Raw genomic sequence first — 18191 nt, 5'->3', positions numbered from 1 at the left:
CATCAAAAAGGCCACCAATTAGATTTAGTATCCTTTTCCTCCAAAGAACTAGTCAATCCCAAGATTTACTGGAAACAAGCTACCTGGACTGATTCTTTGTGGTCTGACCATCGATTATGCAATTTCCAAATTAGCTGGCAAGTAAGACGCTCACCAACCAAACCCAAGAAGAATAAAAGGAATAAGAAAATGATAGCTAGCAGAGGCCTGGTGAATCCAGTGGAATTTTGGTCACACTAACCTCTAACTCAGATTCAGACTCCTTCTCGGTGGATTCTTGGACTAATACGAGTACACAGATACTAAACAAAATGGCCTCCATCAAACTAAGAAAAGTGAGAAATAAGAATTTGGAAGGCTGGTATGACGCTGAGTTAGGAAACGTGAAACGAGAGTTACGGAAACTCGAAAGACAATGGTTGAAATCAGGAGACAGTAAAGGGAGATTGAATTGGAGACTAAAACTAATAATAAAGAAACGTACTAATTTCTACGCCCCCAAAATAGGCTCAACTAACACTAATAGTAGAAACCTCTTCAAATTAGTCTTTATGATACTCAGGCCTCCTCCTGCTCTACCTTAGACTCCCCACCATCTGCAGACGCTCTGGCCGTTAACAACAAAATTAAAAACTTAAGATCCGAACTAACGGTCCCCACTACCAACCTCAGGATCTACTCAGTTGCTCAATACAAAGACAGACCTAGGGTAGACATGTCCTGGAATAACTTTACTACTCCGTCCTGGCAAGAATTCTGCAAATCTTACATGAAATACGCTGATTCCTAGTGCAGACTAGGCTGCTGCCCACCAAATACTATGAAAGTAGCTCCAGTCACCTTCAAAGCCAAGTTATACAATTGGCTTTCCTCTCTACTACTGACCAGTACATTTCCCAAGGATCTAGGTCAGATTTTGATTACTCCAACTATAAAAAACCCTAAAGAATCCACAAAGCTGACATCAAATTACAGACCTATTGCAAGCACTCCCTTATTTGTAAAGCTGATGGAAGATTCGGTCAACCAGGACCTAGTAATGTACTTAGACAAATTCAGCATGCTACACGACAACCAATCAGGCTGTCGATCGGGGTTTAGTACCGAAACAGTCATTGCATCATTGCAAGATTTCCTTCATAGCTTACTTAGTCAAGGTAAAAGTGCTCTAGTTCTGCAATTAGACTTAAGCAATGCCTTCGATTTGGTTGATCATGCCATTCTGATTGAGTGTTTGGAGTCAATTGGCCTTTCAGGTAATGTGTTAAAATGGTTTCAGGATTTTTTGACTAAACGATCTTATCAAGTCTATAGTGATAATAAACAATCCAGCAGCTGGGTAAACTCTTGCGGAGTGCCGCAGGGCTCTCCCCTATCCCCAACATTGTTTAACATTTATCTCGCCTCACTAGGGAACTTATTGCAAAGCATAAAAGTCAAATTCTACATCTATGCAGACAATATCACTATTGTCATCCCCCTTACATCCCTGTCATCTGAAACAAACAATCATCTGTCATTCATCCTGAAAAAGATACGGATTATGGATGACAGAATTCAAACTAAAACTCAACTCAGACAAAACCAAATTTTTCTTAGCAAGCCCAAATGAAAAAATTAAAGACTCAACAATTTTGGTGAATGGGTCAGGCCTTCCCTACTGAAGATTCCTTAAAAATCCTGGGAGTGACTCTGGACCGCCACCTTACCCTAAATATACACACGGATTTACTGGTTAGGAAATGCTTCTCGATATTATGGAAACTCAGAACCATCAGAAAATATTTTGACGCAGTCTCATTTCGTTTACTGGTTTAATCTTCCATTCATAGCATACTTGACTACTGTAACATCATTTAATTGGGAACCTTCAAAAAAACCTCCAAAGACACTGAATCATTCAAAATTCGGCAGTTCGACTGATTTTTGGGTTGAGAAAATGGGAACACATTAGCCCCTACTACCAAAAACTTCACTGGCTGCCCCTGGAAGCACGAGTTTTGTTCAAATTTTTTTGTTATAAATCAATTTTTGGCCTGGCCCCTACGTACCTGGTTTCTCAATTTAATCTGGACAGTCCTATTAGGCCCACACGCAGAATTCACATATTCACCTTCCCATCCTTAAAGGACTGCTGCTACAAAAGATTCCTGGACAGAAATCTTGTCTCCCAGGCAGGTAAATGGAAAGACTGGCTGGGTAACATTATCATGCATTCCTCATCCTACTTCAATTTTAGAAAAGCAATAAAAACAAATTTGTTCAATCGATTGTAACCTAAAAATCTTATAATGTATCACTACTCGAACCTGTACCTTATATACGATGACTTTGTATTGTACCACTTCATTGTATTGTACTAATTCGCTGATTGTCCAACACCTCTTATTGTAAACCGCCTCGAACTATCATGGCTTTGGCGGTATATAAAAAAATAAATTATTATTATTATTATTATTATTGCTGTGCAAACAAAGTTTGAGGGGGCGTGTTGGAGGCGTGTTATGGATGAGCTTTGGATGATGTCTGGAACTTAGATGTCTGGAGCTAAACTTAGATGTCCGGAGCTAAATTTCTGCTAATACCTCCTGACACTCCTGATAATGGTGTACAGTGGAACCTTGGTTTATGAGCATAATTCGTTCCAGAAGCATGCTCATAAACCAAATTGCTCGTATATCAAAGCAAGTTTCCCCATAGGAAGTAAGGGAAACTCGCTTTGATTGGTTCCACCTCCCCCACCATCGAAGCTACCGGCGCTGCTCCATTCCCCCCCCTTTGAGGCCACCGACGCTGCTCTATACCCCTCCCCGCGATCCGGCATCCTCCCCCCCGCTCATGTTGCCCCCCCCTCCACCGCGATCCTACATCCCCCCGAGCACGGCAATGACATCCCTTACCCCGACTGGGCACCAGTACCGGTGCCCGAAGATCCTCCCTCTTCTGGCGCGGCCTGGGCTGGGCGGTGCGTCGGAGATCCTCCCTCTTCTGGGCTGGGCCGGGCTGGACTGGCAGGTGGAGACTGAGGCAAAACTTTGGAATAATACATATCATGTGACCCCTCCCTAATTACCTCAGTCTGCCAAACAGCCAAGCAGGAATCTTACAAGCGAGACATATCAAAGCAGTCCCCATCATGGGTGGGACCCCTGAAGGGGCGACACCAGAACACACTCAGCGAACACCGCATCCCGAAGCACCTGAACATCCACACAGTAGTGTCTGAAAAAGGAATGCAAGGAAGACCAAAAAGCAGCCTTATAAATATCCACTGGAGACACCAGTGAAAAGTTAGCCCAAGAAGCGGCCTGACCCTGAGTGGAATGAGCCTTGAGAAAGGCTGGATTAGGCTTCTTCTGAAGAAGGTAAGCGGAAGCACTAGTCTTCTTGATCCAGCGTGCAATGGTAGCCTTGGAAGTGGCATTCCCCATACTAGGGCCCGCTAGAATAACAAAAAGATGATCTGATTTTCTGATCTCCAGGGGCCTCTGCACGCATATAGTTTGCGCAACATATAGTTTGCGCAACTGTTTCTGCTCCGAAGAACCCTCCCGACTACCCAGCACTGGGTGAACTACGGACTGATTGACGTGAAAAGGAGAAATTACCTTTGGCAGAAAAGGAAGGAACAGGCCTTAAAACGACCTACTCCCTAGAAAACTCCAGGAAAGGAGACCTACAAGAGAGAGCCTGCAGCTCCGAAACACATCTAGCAGAAGTAAGAGCCACCAAGAAAACTGCCTTAAGAGTAAGGTCCTTCAACGAGCAGGCACCCAAAGGCTCCAAAGGGGGGCGCACCAGCCCAGACAGGACCAGATTCAAATCCCAAGAGGGAACAGACAGTCGTATAGGCGGCTTGAACAATTTGGCCGCCTGCAAGACGCAAACGACATCAGGAATGAGTCAGACACTGACTCCGTAATAAGCTATGAAAGGCTGACAAAACCACAAGCTGAATCCAGAGTGAAGACCAAGCCAGGCCCCTGTCCAGGCCATCCTGCAAAAACTCTAAGATGTTAGGCAGGGAAGCATAAAGAGAGACCACTCTCGCACCTTACACCACTCCTCAAATATACACCAAACCCGCACATAAGCCCGAGAAGTGGAAAGTTTCTGAGATTCCAAGAGACAGATCACTTTATCTGAATACCCCTTCTTACCTAGGTGTTCCCTTTCAAAAGCCAAGCCATAAGACAAAAGGGATCGAATATGGGAATGGAGCCCTGAGTCAGATCAGGTTAAAGAGGAAGAGGATCCTAGACCAGATGCCGCACCAGACCTGCATGCCACAGCCGCCTAGGCCAATCTGGAGCTATCAGAACCACCAGATCCGGATGATGAACAATGCAGAGTAGAACTCTGCCCACTAATGGCCACGGAGGGAACACATACAACAGCCCTTCCATTGGCCATGGTTGAACCAGAGCATCCAGACCCTCGGCCTGACCGTCTCTGCGACGACTGAAGAAGCGGGTGTTTTGGTGTTGACACTAGTAGCCTTCAGGTCCATGAGGTACACTATCAACTGAAAGGCCACGTGGCTTAGACACCACTCTCCGGGATCTAACACGTGATGACTGAGGAAGTCTGCTTGAACATTCTCCACTCCGGCTATGTGGGAGGCCATGATGTCCTCAAGATGCGACTCTGCCCAGACCATAAGCAGAACCGTCACTTGCGCCACCTGAGTGCACTTGGTGCCCCCCTGCCGATTGACATAGGCCACAGCTGTGGCATTGTCCGATAGAACCTTGACCGACTTGCCCGTCAAGTAGGAGTGGAAGGCTAACAGCGCCAGGTGGATGGCTCTGGTCTCCAGAACACTGATTGACCAGGACGCCTCCTCCATGGACCAGGTACCCTGAGCTGAGTGACCTAGACACAGAGCTCCCCAACAGAGAAGACTGACATCCTTGAGAAGCACCATCCACTGTGGCTGATCCAGACTCGTCCCTTGAACAATATGGAGGTCTAGAGCCATCAATGAAGACTACAGCGAGCCAAGCCCCGCAGAGGAACAGGGCGATTCAGACTGTGCCTCTGGGACGACCACCTCCAAAGCAGAGCATACTGAAGAGGACGCATGGAGATAACCCACCCGCACTGAGAGCACTTCTTAAACCCGGTGAGAGACCGGGACATAAGTTTAGACGGCCGCAGCCACTCGAGGCCAAACGGCCACGGCGAACCGGGAAGCCCCTGGTTGCCCAACCAAAAATGCAAAAAAACAAAAAATAAAGAAAGGAAACAATTAACAACGCACTCAGCAACTCCCGTATGAAAACAAGAAAGCCGCGGTGCTAGAAAAGCACTTAGAAATCGCAGAGAAGAGAGACAGGGCTTTCTGGCTCCACGGAAAACTAAGAACTGAAGACCACGAGGAGGGGATGCACCCTCTAGTGGAGTAGGAAGGCACGCATGCGTGGGTCGTACTAGCAAACTTGAGATCTTCAATCAAGTTTGCTTGAAAATCTGTCCATGACAGGGCTCCGTGGATGACGTCACCCACATGTAGAGAATATGCTGCCTGCTTGTCCTGGGATAATGCTTGTTACATATCTGTCTAGCAACAGTTCTGCTAGTCCGTAGGAAAACAGGCCTTGCAAAACTGAGATAATATGTACAAGCCAAGAGGTGGTATGAAGCATCAAATAAGCTTGGCTGCACAGCCTGGATGTACGAGATTGATCTGCTCACGGGCTACGTGAGATATGCACATAGAAAAAGTTGGTTTCTGTTGAGACACTGTGCTCTAGAAACATCTACTATTTTAAAGTGAAGCAAAACACTGAACCCCCTCTCCCCTCCCACTTGAGGTATATCGTCATTTATCAAGGTATAACAGATGGGAAAGACAGAAAACTAGTTAAGAGAAAAAAGAACTAAGGAACAAACTAGTTTGAACCAGATGAAACAGGTTTACTGTGACTTATGAATATTTACGAATATTAATATTGACTTATTGCTGAAAAGTATATAACCTGTAACAGAACCAAGGCAAATTGGGGATTTCTCCTCAGGCAAAGACGTTTGTCTTGGAGTGTGCCCCCTTGTCCATGTTTCTTTCTATTATGACTTATATGGTGGAGAGGAAAATGGTGAAAGAGTTCAAAAAAGCGTGGGATGAACACAGAGGATCTAGAATCAGAAAATAGAAAATATTGAAGAACTAAAGCCAGTACTGGGCAGACTTGCACGGTCTGTGTCTGTATATGGCCTTTTGGTTAACAATGGGCTGGGGAGGGCTTCAATGGCTGAGAGGGTGTAGATGGGTTGGAGTGAGCTTTGATGGAGACTTCAGTAGTTGGAACCCAAGCACAGTACCGGGTAGAGCTTTGGATTCTTGTCCAGAAATAACTAAGAAGTAACAAAAAAATTTAAATTGAATCAGGTTGGGCAAATTGGATGGACTATTCGGGTCTTTATCTGCCATCAACTACTATGTTACTATGTGTAATGATAGTGCCAGTGCTTAAAAAAATGTTTTCTTGCTGGTATACAAAATAAAAGAAGGAACAAGGATTTGTGTCTGACTGGCATTTTTTGCTGAATGAATGTCTCATCTTCTTTTGCGTGTGCTATCCTGGGAGTATGGTAAGTTACACAACAACAACAATGTAAGTGGGTTAGAAGTGTCTCTTGCTTCAGGCCCAGCGGGAGAGGCACCCCTAACAATTTCTACTTCCTATGTTTACAAGGGTTTTCAACTTACTTCGCAAGTTCTCTCTTCCACGCCCTCGACCTCTTCCTCTCCCTCTTCCTCTCCCTCGGAAGTTTCCTCGGATGTGGCCACCCTCACTTCTCACACTGGACACCTCATCAAGATCATCTCTCTTCTCACGTCTCCAGCCTTATTAGAGAACACAATTAAAGAGGACATAAACCATCTTGTTCTTTGCAGGTCGATACATGACTAACAAACACCTATAAAGCAAATTTCTGGACCTAAACCTATCTGATCACATGTTCTTATATAGTATGCTGTATTTAGTGATGGCAGATGTCATACTGCAATAGACGTTTCCACCCATTTCCTTATAACTTATAGTGAAATGGTGTGGTAGTCATGTTAGTCCACTGTTTGAAATAAAGAGAAGTTACTTACCTGTAACTGGTGTTATCCAAGGGCAGCAGGCAGATATTCTTACATCTGGTTTACAGTCTTTATTTATAGTCTGCTTTGTACAAAACGGATTACAAAGCACATACATATTAAAATATACAGCCATACAAATACAAAACATACAAATGATCACATAGACACACACAAATACATTATAAAAAATACCACATTACCATAATGTAAAATAACATCATTACACTATTCCCCATCACTTAACATCTGGTAAAAACACTTTACCATACAATGTTGCACAAAATAATTCAAATTGCCTTTTTTTCTCTTCTTTCTTTAGTGCTCATACTTCACATGGGTGATGTCATCCAAGGAACCCTGGTACTGATGGTCGACAAGTACAGTGCCACTTTAAAACTTGAAGACCACTCGTTGCCTACTCGTGGGACCATCAGTTTAGTAAAAAAAAAGCTAAGAAGTCAACTAGGGGAGGTGGGAGGGTTGTAAGAATATGTGCCTGCTGTCATTGGATAACACCTTTTATAGGTAAGTAACTTTGCTTTATCCCAGGACAAGCAGGCAGCTTCTTCTTACATTTGGGACTTCCTAGCTGCCAGGGTCACGAGTCTGGATGAGTATAAGATATAGATAGATATACACACATGAGCCTGGCAAAACTCAATAGGCTTGGAGGGAAGTTAGTCTCTAAATGGAAAATAAATTTCTCAGAATTGTTTGGTCAAGCCAACTATCTCTTCTGCAATGATTCTCCAAACAGTAATGAGATGTGAAGGTATGGATTGAGGACAAGGTGGCATCTTGCAGATGTCTTCAGTGGGAGTGTAACGGAGGTGAGCTACTGAAGTCATCATTGCCTGCACACAGCCCTCCAGAGTCAGTGACACAGCCCTCCAGAGTCAGCCCACCCACAGCAGTCTGTCAGTCATGTTGAGATGGTCCTCTTGGTGACCGGAGCTCCAAGTCTGTTTGGATCGAATGACAGGAATAGCTGAATAGAAGTTCTGTGAGGCTTAGTTTGAGCTAAATAAGTCAGGGTTCATTTACAATCCAATGTGTAGAATGCAGCTTCACTAGGGTGAAACGACAGGTAGAACTATAGTCTGGTTCAGATAAAATTTCAAGATGACTTTAGGGATGAACTTTGGATGAATACAGAGAACTACCGTGTTGTGGTAGAATGTGGAGCCAACACTAGAGCTTGAAGTTCACAGACTTTGCATGCAAATGTGATAGATATGAGAGATGAGGTTGGCAGTGGTTCAAAGGAAAGCTTCATTAAAGCAGAAAGTACCACATTAAGATCCCATGCCACTGGAGGAGGTTCGAGAGGTGGTTTGGTATGAAAAAGTTATTTTATAGAAATATGATGCAGATAAAGGCCAAATAGCTCATCTAGTTTGCCCATCTGCCACATGCCTAACCCATGCTTTCTTGAATTCAGACAGTCTGTCTCCACCACTTCTTCCGTGAGACTGTTCCAAACATCTACCACCCTTTCTGTAAAAAAGTATTTCCATAGATTACTCCTGAGCCTATCACCTCTTAACTTCATCCTATGCCCTCTCATTCCAGAGCTTGCTTTCAAATGAAAAAGACTAGACTCATTCATCTAGGTATTTAAACATCTCTGCATCTAGGTATTTAAATGTCTCTATGAGCTCCCCCTCTCCCACCTTTCCTCTAAAGTATACATATTGAGGATATTTAAGACTGTCCCAATATGCCTTATGACGAAGACCACGGAGAAATTAGGTTCTCACCCGCTAATTTTCTTTTTTTTATTCCCTCGAGACCGGCACAGAAATGGATGGGTTTACGCTCCTCTGCCAGCAAGTGGAGACTGAGACACTGACATAAGAACATAAGAATTACCGCTGCTGTGTCAGACCAGTGGCCCATTGTGCCCAGCAGTCTGTTCCCGCGGCGGCCCTTAGGTCAAAGACAGTGCCCTGTGCACATTCTGGTTCAGCAGGAACTTGTCAGTATGACATCTGACTTTTGGCTACAGTACAAGTGGACTGTGTAGTCCCTCTTACAATCAGTCTTAACAAACAAGCAGAAAACATCAAGGCTGAAAACAACAACCTCCCAACTCCCCACTACAAGGAGAACACAAAGGGAAAAAACACTGTTGGATACTGATTAGAACAGGAACATAGAAAATAAGAATAGCCTTACTGGGTCAGACCAATGGTCCATCAAGCCTAGTAGCCCGTTCTCACAGTGGCCTGCAGAAAGTTTTACGCCAGCGGACATCGGCAATCCAGCAGAGCGCAAATCTGCATCTGCAATTTGCACACCCTGGTCTCCGGAAGGAAAACTCTCCCCAAGCTGGTGTCGAAAAGAACACCAAGATACTCTAAACACTGAGATGGAGTCAACTGGCTTTTAGACAGGTTGACCACCCAGCCCAGGGACTGCAGAAACTCCACAACCCGAGCCGTAACCCGGGAACTCTCCAACAACTTTGCTCAAATCAACCAGTTGTCCAGATAGAGGTGCACCAGAATGCCCTCCTTGTACAAGGCTGCTGCCACCACTACCATATCTTGGTGAAGGTGCGCAGTGCCATAGATAGATCAGAGAAGCACAGAAAATTGATAATGCTCTCCCAAAATTGCAAAGCAAAGGAATTGGAACATGCCTGAATGAGAACATGTAGATATGCCTCCGTCAGATCAAGAGAAGTCAGAAATTCCCCCAGTTAGACAGCAAGAATTACAAGCTTAAGGGTTTCCATATGAAAAGACAGAAACTGGAGTACTCTGCTGACACCTTTGCGATCCAAAATGGGCCAAAAAGACCCCTCTTTTTTGGGCACCACAAAGTAAATGGAATACGAAGTAAATGGAAGTAAATGTGTGAATCTCCTGCGGTAGCATTGAACTACCGTTTTAAGGTCCAGCAACCCGAGCACAATCTGCCGAAAGCCCTCCTCTTCCAAGTTGCCTGACAAGGAGAGGAGAGGAAACAATCTGGCAAAGGTTGTGAAAACTCCAGAGCATAACTGTCATGAATCACCTCTAGGACTCACAGATCTATTGTGATCTCGGCCCATCCCTGGTAAATCTCCCACAACCAAGCTCCGACTGGAACCAGGGGAAGTCATTGGGCTGAACGGGCGGTGGAGGAGTCTTCAGAGAAGTTGTGACCCCACCTCTGATGGGCCCCCTGAAAAGACTGCATGGTTTGAAAGAAATGTCCTCTGGAAGGAAAAGAGGTTGCACCCAGGCCAGGGTGGTACCTACGAAAGTCACTCAAACGACCCCGGGCAAAACCACCTTGCGAAGCCTGGCAAGGTCGGTGCTACGGTAACCAAGGTACGTTACAGTCACTCAAAGCTTGAACCAGCTTATCTAACTCCTCCCCAAAGAGAAAGGAGCCCCAAAAGGGAAACTTACTGAACTTGTCCTTAGATGCCGCATCTGCTGATCAACCCGGAAGCCACAGGGTATGGCGGGTCGCTACACCGAGAGCCATGGACTTGGCCGAGGCACGCAACAGATCATACATGGCATCAGAGATATAAGAAGCTCCCAGCTCAATCTTAGTAACTTCCTGATCCACTAAGGACCAGTCAGTTGTCTCGCAGTCAAGAACTCTTTGACCATCGGAAACAAGCTTGGGCTACCAGACCGCCACAAATCACCACCTAGATAGCCAGGGCAGCCATTTCAAACTACATTTTTAAGTAAAGCCTCCATTTTACGGTCCTGAGGGTCTCTCAGGGTCGAGCGACATTCCACTGGCACAGTATGTCTGCGCGCAATAGCCGAGACCACCGCATCCACAACAGTAGACTTAAAGATATCTCTATCTCTAAAGTGTAATTCAACAGATAAGAAAATCACTGTATAAGCCCTGCTACTTTAAGTTGCTGATAGGGAGTTCTTTTTCTGAAGCTAAAAAGAGTTGCAAGGGGTTCACTGTTACCAACTGTTTGGGAAAGTATTGGGTTGGGAGTTTAAAAACAGTGTTGTAGAGTGCATGTGTGGTATGAGTGAAGGATCTGGGTAGGGAGGGTATGAGAATGGGGTTTTAACTAGCATTTTTATATTGGCACAGCCATCTGGCATTGGTATTTGTAACTCTTGGTTGCCTTACCAGTCAGGAAAAGGGAGAAACTGGCAGTGGGAAGGGTAGATGTGGGATGTGTAGGAGTAGGGAAGGGAGGGAATAGGGGGGCAAGTAAGGGAAGAGGATGATTAACTATAAAATGGTATCCTACAATTTTAAAGGTTTGAATTCCCATCGAAAAATGGTTTCTTGTTTAAAGAATTGTAGAGGTTTAATTGTGATATTGTGCTTCTACAAGAAACCCATTTACTTAAACAAATGGATCATCTACTGTATGACAAACATTTTTCTCTCATACAAAAAAACAAACAAACTGCTGGGTGTGGCCATATTGATTAAAAAGGATTTTCTGTTTATAGTAACAGTGAAATAGAACTCGGAGGGGAGATACTCTTGCTTCAGGAGGAAACTGGTGAAGTGAATCTCACACTGTTGAATATTTACGCTCCTAGCAACCATGTGATCAGCTTCTGGAGGACACTGGGGTGGCGGGTCATTTCTTATGGGAGGAGATTGTAGTCTACTTTTGAATCCATTTTGAGATTAGTACCCCAAAGGGACTGATGGAGTTCAGCTTTCATGTAAACAGCTAATGAAGGTAATGCAGGAACATTAGTTGGTTGATTTATAGAATAGCCTTTATCCATCAAGAAGGAATTATTCTTTTTTTTCCTTCCCACCATAATAGCTAATCATGATTTGACCTGCTTTTGGGAGACCCCTATTGGTCCTAGTATATGGTGGGCACTAAGACCCACCATTTACAAGAATCCTACAGATAAGAATAATTATTTGCATTACACAAGCTTTTATAAAAAAACACATAAGAGTAACCTTCCCTATAGCCAGTTGCTTTGTTCAACACCAGAGGAATTTGAAAGACAGGTGCCTTCCATGGCCCACAGATTTGCCAAAAGAGGATTTCCCTTGGAAGACATCTTCAGCGGATATAACCGTTCAAAATTACAACATAGAGAAGACCTCCTTAATACTGGAAAAAGAGATTGGAAGCCACCGGAATTCACTTGTGTTTTAAGGCACTCGCACCTTTCCAGCGAGGTCAAACGTATTATTATAAACAATTGGCATATTTTAGAATTATTGCCATATTTTAGAATTAGTATTCCCCAGGGATTAAGAATCAATAAATCCCCGAGGTTTTTAGATAATACAGAATATGTACAGAGATGGAATAAAATAATTTCCCAATGTTCGCAGGATCTGATGTTAATCACAATTGATGTATTACAAACAGTTATATTAGAACAATCCTCTATAATAAAATCCTAAGCGCGCATGCGCATGTAGGATGGCGTGTTCCCTGACAGCATGCTGTGTCCCTTCATGCCAAATTCCATTTTCGAACACACCGGGACTCCCCCCTCCCGCCCTCACTCACCATCCGCTGTTGCCGCTGCTGCTCCTCTTCAAAGCAGCCCTGCTGAGGATCGTAACCGGCTGTAGTGAACCTCGCAGGCCGCTCTGCACCTCGGTAGCACATTCCCTCTGGCGCATGGGATCGTGTCAGAGGGAACTTGCTACTGAGGTGCAGAGCAGCCTTCGAGGTTCGCTACAGCCTGCTGCAATCCTCAGCAGGGCTGTTTTGAAGAGGAAGGCAGACGCGAACGGACCAGGAAGTCGGATGCTGAATAGGGGGAGCAGGTAAGGGGTGCTGCTGGACAGGGGGAGCAGGGAAGAGGTGCTGCTGGACAGGGGGGGAGGTAGCAGGAATGGAGGCCTACTGCTGGATAGGGGGAGCAAGGAAGAGGTGCTGCTAGACAGGGGGGAGGTAACAGGAAGGGAGAAGGCCTACTGCTGGACAGGGGAAACAAGGAAGAGGTGCAGCTGGAGAGGGGGGGGAAGAGGTAACAGGAAGGAAGAAGACCTACTGCTGGACAGGGGAAGCAAGGAAGAGGTGCTGCTAGACAGGGGGGGAAGGTAAAAAGAAGGGAAAAGGCCTACTGCTGGACAGGGGGAGCAGGCATGGGGTGGTGGTGGACAGCCGAGGAAAGAGAGAGACAGAAAGAAAGATAAGACAGACACAAACACACACATCTCTTCTAGCACCCATTAATGTAGCGTGCTTAAAGACTAGTCTAAACTAAAACTAAACTAAAGCTTAATTTTGTATACCGAGTCATCATTCTGAGAAGGCTCGACTCGGTTTACAGCAATTAAATAAACAGGGAATGATTTACAAATGATAAATAGAAGATAATAGCAAAATTTCAAAAGAATTAATTTTCAAAATGTTTGGCAAATAGAGTAGTTTTTAAAGATTTACAGAAAAATTGAAATGAACTGGAACTCCTTAAAAAAGGGGGAGATCATTCCAGAGTTGAGAGAGTTTAAAGACCAAAGATTGACTGAAGATCTTGACTCCTTTAATCCCTTTTTTAGAAGGAAGGGAAAGTTTAAATTGTTGGCTACCTCTTGCAAAGGAGAATCGGTAAAGATACTGAAGGACATCATTTCCAGCAAGTTTTTAGAACATCAGAAATTAATTGATACATATAAACAAGAACAAAAAAATTTTAAAACACAAAAATTCAAACAAAATTTATATGATTACACAAAAGGGTATGTATACCCATGGCAGGATAAAACTCTCAATAAAAATCTGAAATGAAAACAAGGTAATAATAAAAAGAAGATTCAGTTTAAGATATCTTCTAGTGAATCTTCTGGGGAAGATGATAAATAAAATAAACTTACTGTTCAATAGAATAAGTCAATGGCTGAACCTCCCCCAACTAACAATATGTCAGACTCTTTTTTACGAATGCTTTGCCCCACAGAAAAAGACAATTCCATCAAGAAAATAACCAGACAAAAAAAGCAGTGATCACTAAAGAATGTAAATCTAATGTGTACAATTTATTTAAAAGTAATTTGACCAACACTGAAGAAAATGTACTCCAATATGGTATGTCTTTTGTTCCATCTATACTCTCTGGGCTCCTTTTACTAAGCTGCGCTAGCGGTTTTAGCGCGCGCTACATTGCCGCACGTGCTACACGCTAACACAGCTTAGTAAAAGGAGCCCTATGACTCTTTTGAAGTCAACTGTTATTTAAGGTTTTTTAGAAAAATAAAATTGAGAGCATTCTTTGGTGAAACCACCAGAGAACCAGATGAATTAACTTTCCTGATTCAAGGAAAAATAGTTTCAACTTGGAACCCTCCGGGTATACCAGATCCAGTCATTGTTACCTTTATTTTTTTTTTATTTTTTTTTTCCGAATTATTTGTTTATTCAATTTTATCAATACAAACAAGCAATACATTACTTGTATTCAGATTAACATAAGTTATTAAAAAGAAAACTTATAAACCAATTCCACTTAAATCAGTGTTTTGGTTATTCATTTATACTTCCAATATATTTAGTCCACAATCTTTAAAAGGAGATTCTTAGAAAAAAAAATTAACAATAGAAACAATCTTTATCCAACCTAGAAAGCGGCAATTATCTACGGATCTACAGCCATTCATGGCAGGTTATACATTCTCAGTCATAGGCACTACTTGCTCTTTGGATTCTATAAATCCTACTAGTTGTTTAGGTTCAAAAAACAAGTAATTCTTATTCTGATAAGAGACAAAACATTTTACAGGAAATTTCAACAAAAAATTTGCCCCCAAGGCAAGGACTCTTGGCCTTAATGCCAAGAATTCTTTCCTACGCCTCTGGGATCTTAAAGACATATCAGGAAATATTCGAACATTAGAACCTAAAAACTGATCATTAATATGACGAAAATACAAACGCAATATATATTCTCTATCACTTTCCAAAGCGAGAGTTATTAACAGGGTTTTCCTTTCCGTTATAACCTCCAAGGAGTTTTCCAGAAAAGTTTTTAAGTTCATATTTTCATTGTTAGTCCCTTGAATCTCATTAGGAGTGGAAACTTCCACAGGTCTCTTGATTTGAAAATAATTAGCTCTAACAATAGGTGGCAAACTTTCAATAGGAATAAGCAAAATTTCCTTAAAATACTTTCTTGCCATCTCCATTGGTGAAATTAAGGGACATTTTGGAAAATTTGGGAGTCTCAAGTTATTTTTCCTTAATTGGTTCTCGAAACTTTCCATTTTTCTAGCAATAAATGTTCTTTCTTTTACTAATTCCAAGTCCAATGTTTCCATTCCACAAATTCTTGACTCCTGTTTTTCCATTTTCTCACTTAAATCTTTAAGGACCAAACCCTGTTGCTCCACTTTAGAGTGGATAGTTCCATAGTCAGTATTTAAAGTGGAAAAAGACATTTTGAGGTTAGCGTCCATAACTGAAATAGCCTGCCATAAAGCCTCCATATCAATTACCTTAGGCTTCTCCAACACCCCAAAAGTGATCTTACTTCCTCCCGAAGCTCCTCTCTCCTCTCCTGCAGTGTGGGTAAGCTGTCGGTGTACTGCAGCTTCTTCTTCGGCTCCAGATGAACTTGGAGCTACCAGCCCTCCTTCACTGAGGATCAAAGACTCCTCCTGGGTCCATGATGCATCAGGAACTCCCAGAACTGCATTGCTTCCAGGTTGTGGGGGTGGCTGCCTCTGTTCCGGGCTTAACATCGCCCGAAGCTGCTGGCTGAGTTCGCCCGACGAATTCGGGCTCACCCCTGAAGTAGCCACCGCTGATTCGCCCGATCGGGCCAAAGCTTCCTCGATTGTGCTCTGCACCAGACGCGGTGCCGCTACTGCCGCTGGAGGGTTGCCGCGGAGGGCTCCTTTTCTCTTACCCATGTTAAGGTAAGAGAACTGCTAATTCAAAGAAAAAGCAACGCCGGCCGAGAACAAGAGAGGGAGCCTCACTCTCAGGCGTCCGCTCTCATCGCCATCTTGAATCTCTTCATTGTTACCTTTAAACAGTTGGTTTTAAAAAAAGAGTTGACCAAAATAGAATCATATCATAATTTAACCTTGCAGGAAAGGACAGCAGTGGATAGTTTGAGAAATGACACCTTCATTATCGTAAAACGAGCTGACAAAAGAGGTGCCATAGTTATCCAGGATAAGGATCAGTATATAGAGGAAGCTAAGCGGCAGCTCTCCAATATTGAATTTTATAAAATCTTATCAAGAAATCCCTCAAGTGAGATTGCCTCTGTGTTAACTTTGGCTAACATGTTGGGTACTATTACTATTAAAGAGTATAAATTTCTTTACAATGAACATCCTAACACACCTTATATTTACTTTGTACCCAAAATACATAAAACACTTTTAAATCCTCCTGGACACCCTATAGTTTCGGGGAAATCATCTATACTTGAACCTTTATCACAATATTTAGATTTTTATTTACAAAGATTTGTGTCTGAAGCACCCTCTTATAAGTGACTCTCAGCATTACATACAAATTTTGAAGGACATTGATATCTCAGACTCAACACAAATTATATTAGTCACAATGGATGTAGTGTCCTTAACATCCCTCAAGAGGAAGCTTTGACTATGATTGATAGATATTTGAATAGACTCCTAAATCTATGGAAAAAATTGAGTTATTAAACTACATGGCTAAAAAAATTATTAAGTATAACTTCTTTGAGTTTGAAAATGAATGTTTTCTCCAGATAAAGGGAGTAGCTATGGGGGCTACAGTAGCCCTATCGGTAGCATGTTTATTCATGCCTGACTTTGAGTCTAGATTTGTTTGCAATAGTCCATATAGTACCCATATTTTATCTTGGAGGCGCTTCATCAATGATGTGATTTTCATTTGGCAAGGAACTGAAGAACAATTAACTCAATTTTTTCTTTTTTTTTTTTTTTTTTTTAATTTTTTATTTATAAATTTTCCATTCTTACAATATTTGAATCATACAATATATATTAATTATTACATATCCAAAATATTATCATTAATAATTCATAGTATTTAAAATATAATATGATAAAGATTATACAATAACATATAAAATATAATTCCCTCTCCCTTTTTATATAATATATTTCCATTAATTAATCAAATCCCACCCCATTCATATATAATTTTTATCATTGTGCTAAGAAACTAATCATTAGAATAATTTGTCAATGGTTGCCAAATTTTCTTGAAATTAAGAAGATTTCCCTGTTGTAACGCTAATATTTTTTCCATTTTATAAATATGACAGACAGAATTCCACCAGAATGTATAATTTAATTTGGTATAATCTTTCCAATTTTGAGTAATTTGTTGCATGGCGACTCCTGTTAGTATTAGTAATAGCTTATTATTATTTGCTGAAATCGGACTCTTAGTTCTCATTGCAGTACCAAATAATATGGTTTCATATGAGAGTCCTACGTGGTTCTCTAGTAACTTATTAATTTGGGGCCAAATTGAATTCCAAAATGCGTTTACATAGGGACAGAAAAAGATTAAATGATCTAACGTCCCTATTTCCAATTTACAATGCCAGCATCTATTAGATCTAGTACTATCTATTTTTTGCAGGCGCGTTGGGGTCCAGAATACTCTATGTAATAAGAATAACCATGTTTGATTCATAGATGCTGACCTTGTAGATCTTAATCTCCAGGACCAAAATCGTGGCCATTGAGATTCAGAAATTGTCTGACCAATCTCAATACTCCAAATATCCCTAAGACCTGTTTTCTTTTTTTTATTTAAAAATCCGTATATCAATTTGTACCATTTTGCGGCTTGGTGACCCAAAAAATCCGTCTGGAAACATAGAACCTGTAGACTATATTGATTATTTAGATTTTTCCATTCAGGGAACCCTACCTGAATGGCCTGCTTCAATTGCATCCATTTAAAATATTGTGTTTTATTTAATCCAAATTTATTTTGCAATTGTGAAAAACTAAGCAGTGATCCTTCTGATATGACATCATTCAATGTTCTTATTCCTGCATTTATCCATTGTTTCCAGACGATTTTAAATCCGCCAATTCTGATCCTGGAGTTTATCCATATTGATTGATTTAGAGATTTAGCAATAGGTTCTGGTGATAGATTACTGATATATCTCAATGTTTTCCAAGTGTCAAATAAAATTCTGTG

General features: G+C 42.1%; 1 protein-coding gene across 6 annotated transcripts in view; it reads right to left on the bottom strand.

The window, feature by feature from the left end:
* LARP1B (La ribonucleoprotein 1B) overlaps window positions 1–18191 on the bottom strand; it is a 277107-nt gene that overhangs the window by 169455 nt on the left and 89461 nt on the right. For 4 of the 6 annotated variants that reach the window (XR_004538886.1, XM_033939051.1, XM_033939069.1 and 1 more), the window contains one exon: window positions 6713–6850. Coding sequence is in view for 5 of the 6 variants with exons in the window: in XM_033939051.1 (XP_033794942.1) it covers window positions 6713–6850 (138 nt within the window). In the remaining variant the exon portion in view is untranslated. Of the gene's footprint in view, window positions 1–6712; window positions 6851–7105; window positions 7179–18191 lie in introns of all 6 variants that reach the window. The other 2 variants (XM_033939081.1, XM_033939091.1) reach the window with 2 other exon arrangements.

This window comes from Geotrypetes seraphini, chromosome 1 (assembly GCF_902459505.1).
Source record: "Geotrypetes seraphini chromosome 1, aGeoSer1.1, whole genome shotgun sequence".
NCBI classification, from domain to species: Eukaryota; Metazoa; Chordata; class Amphibia; order Gymnophiona; family Dermophiidae; genus Geotrypetes; species Geotrypetes seraphini.
This window is presented reverse-complemented; position numbering and strand designations above follow the sequence as displayed.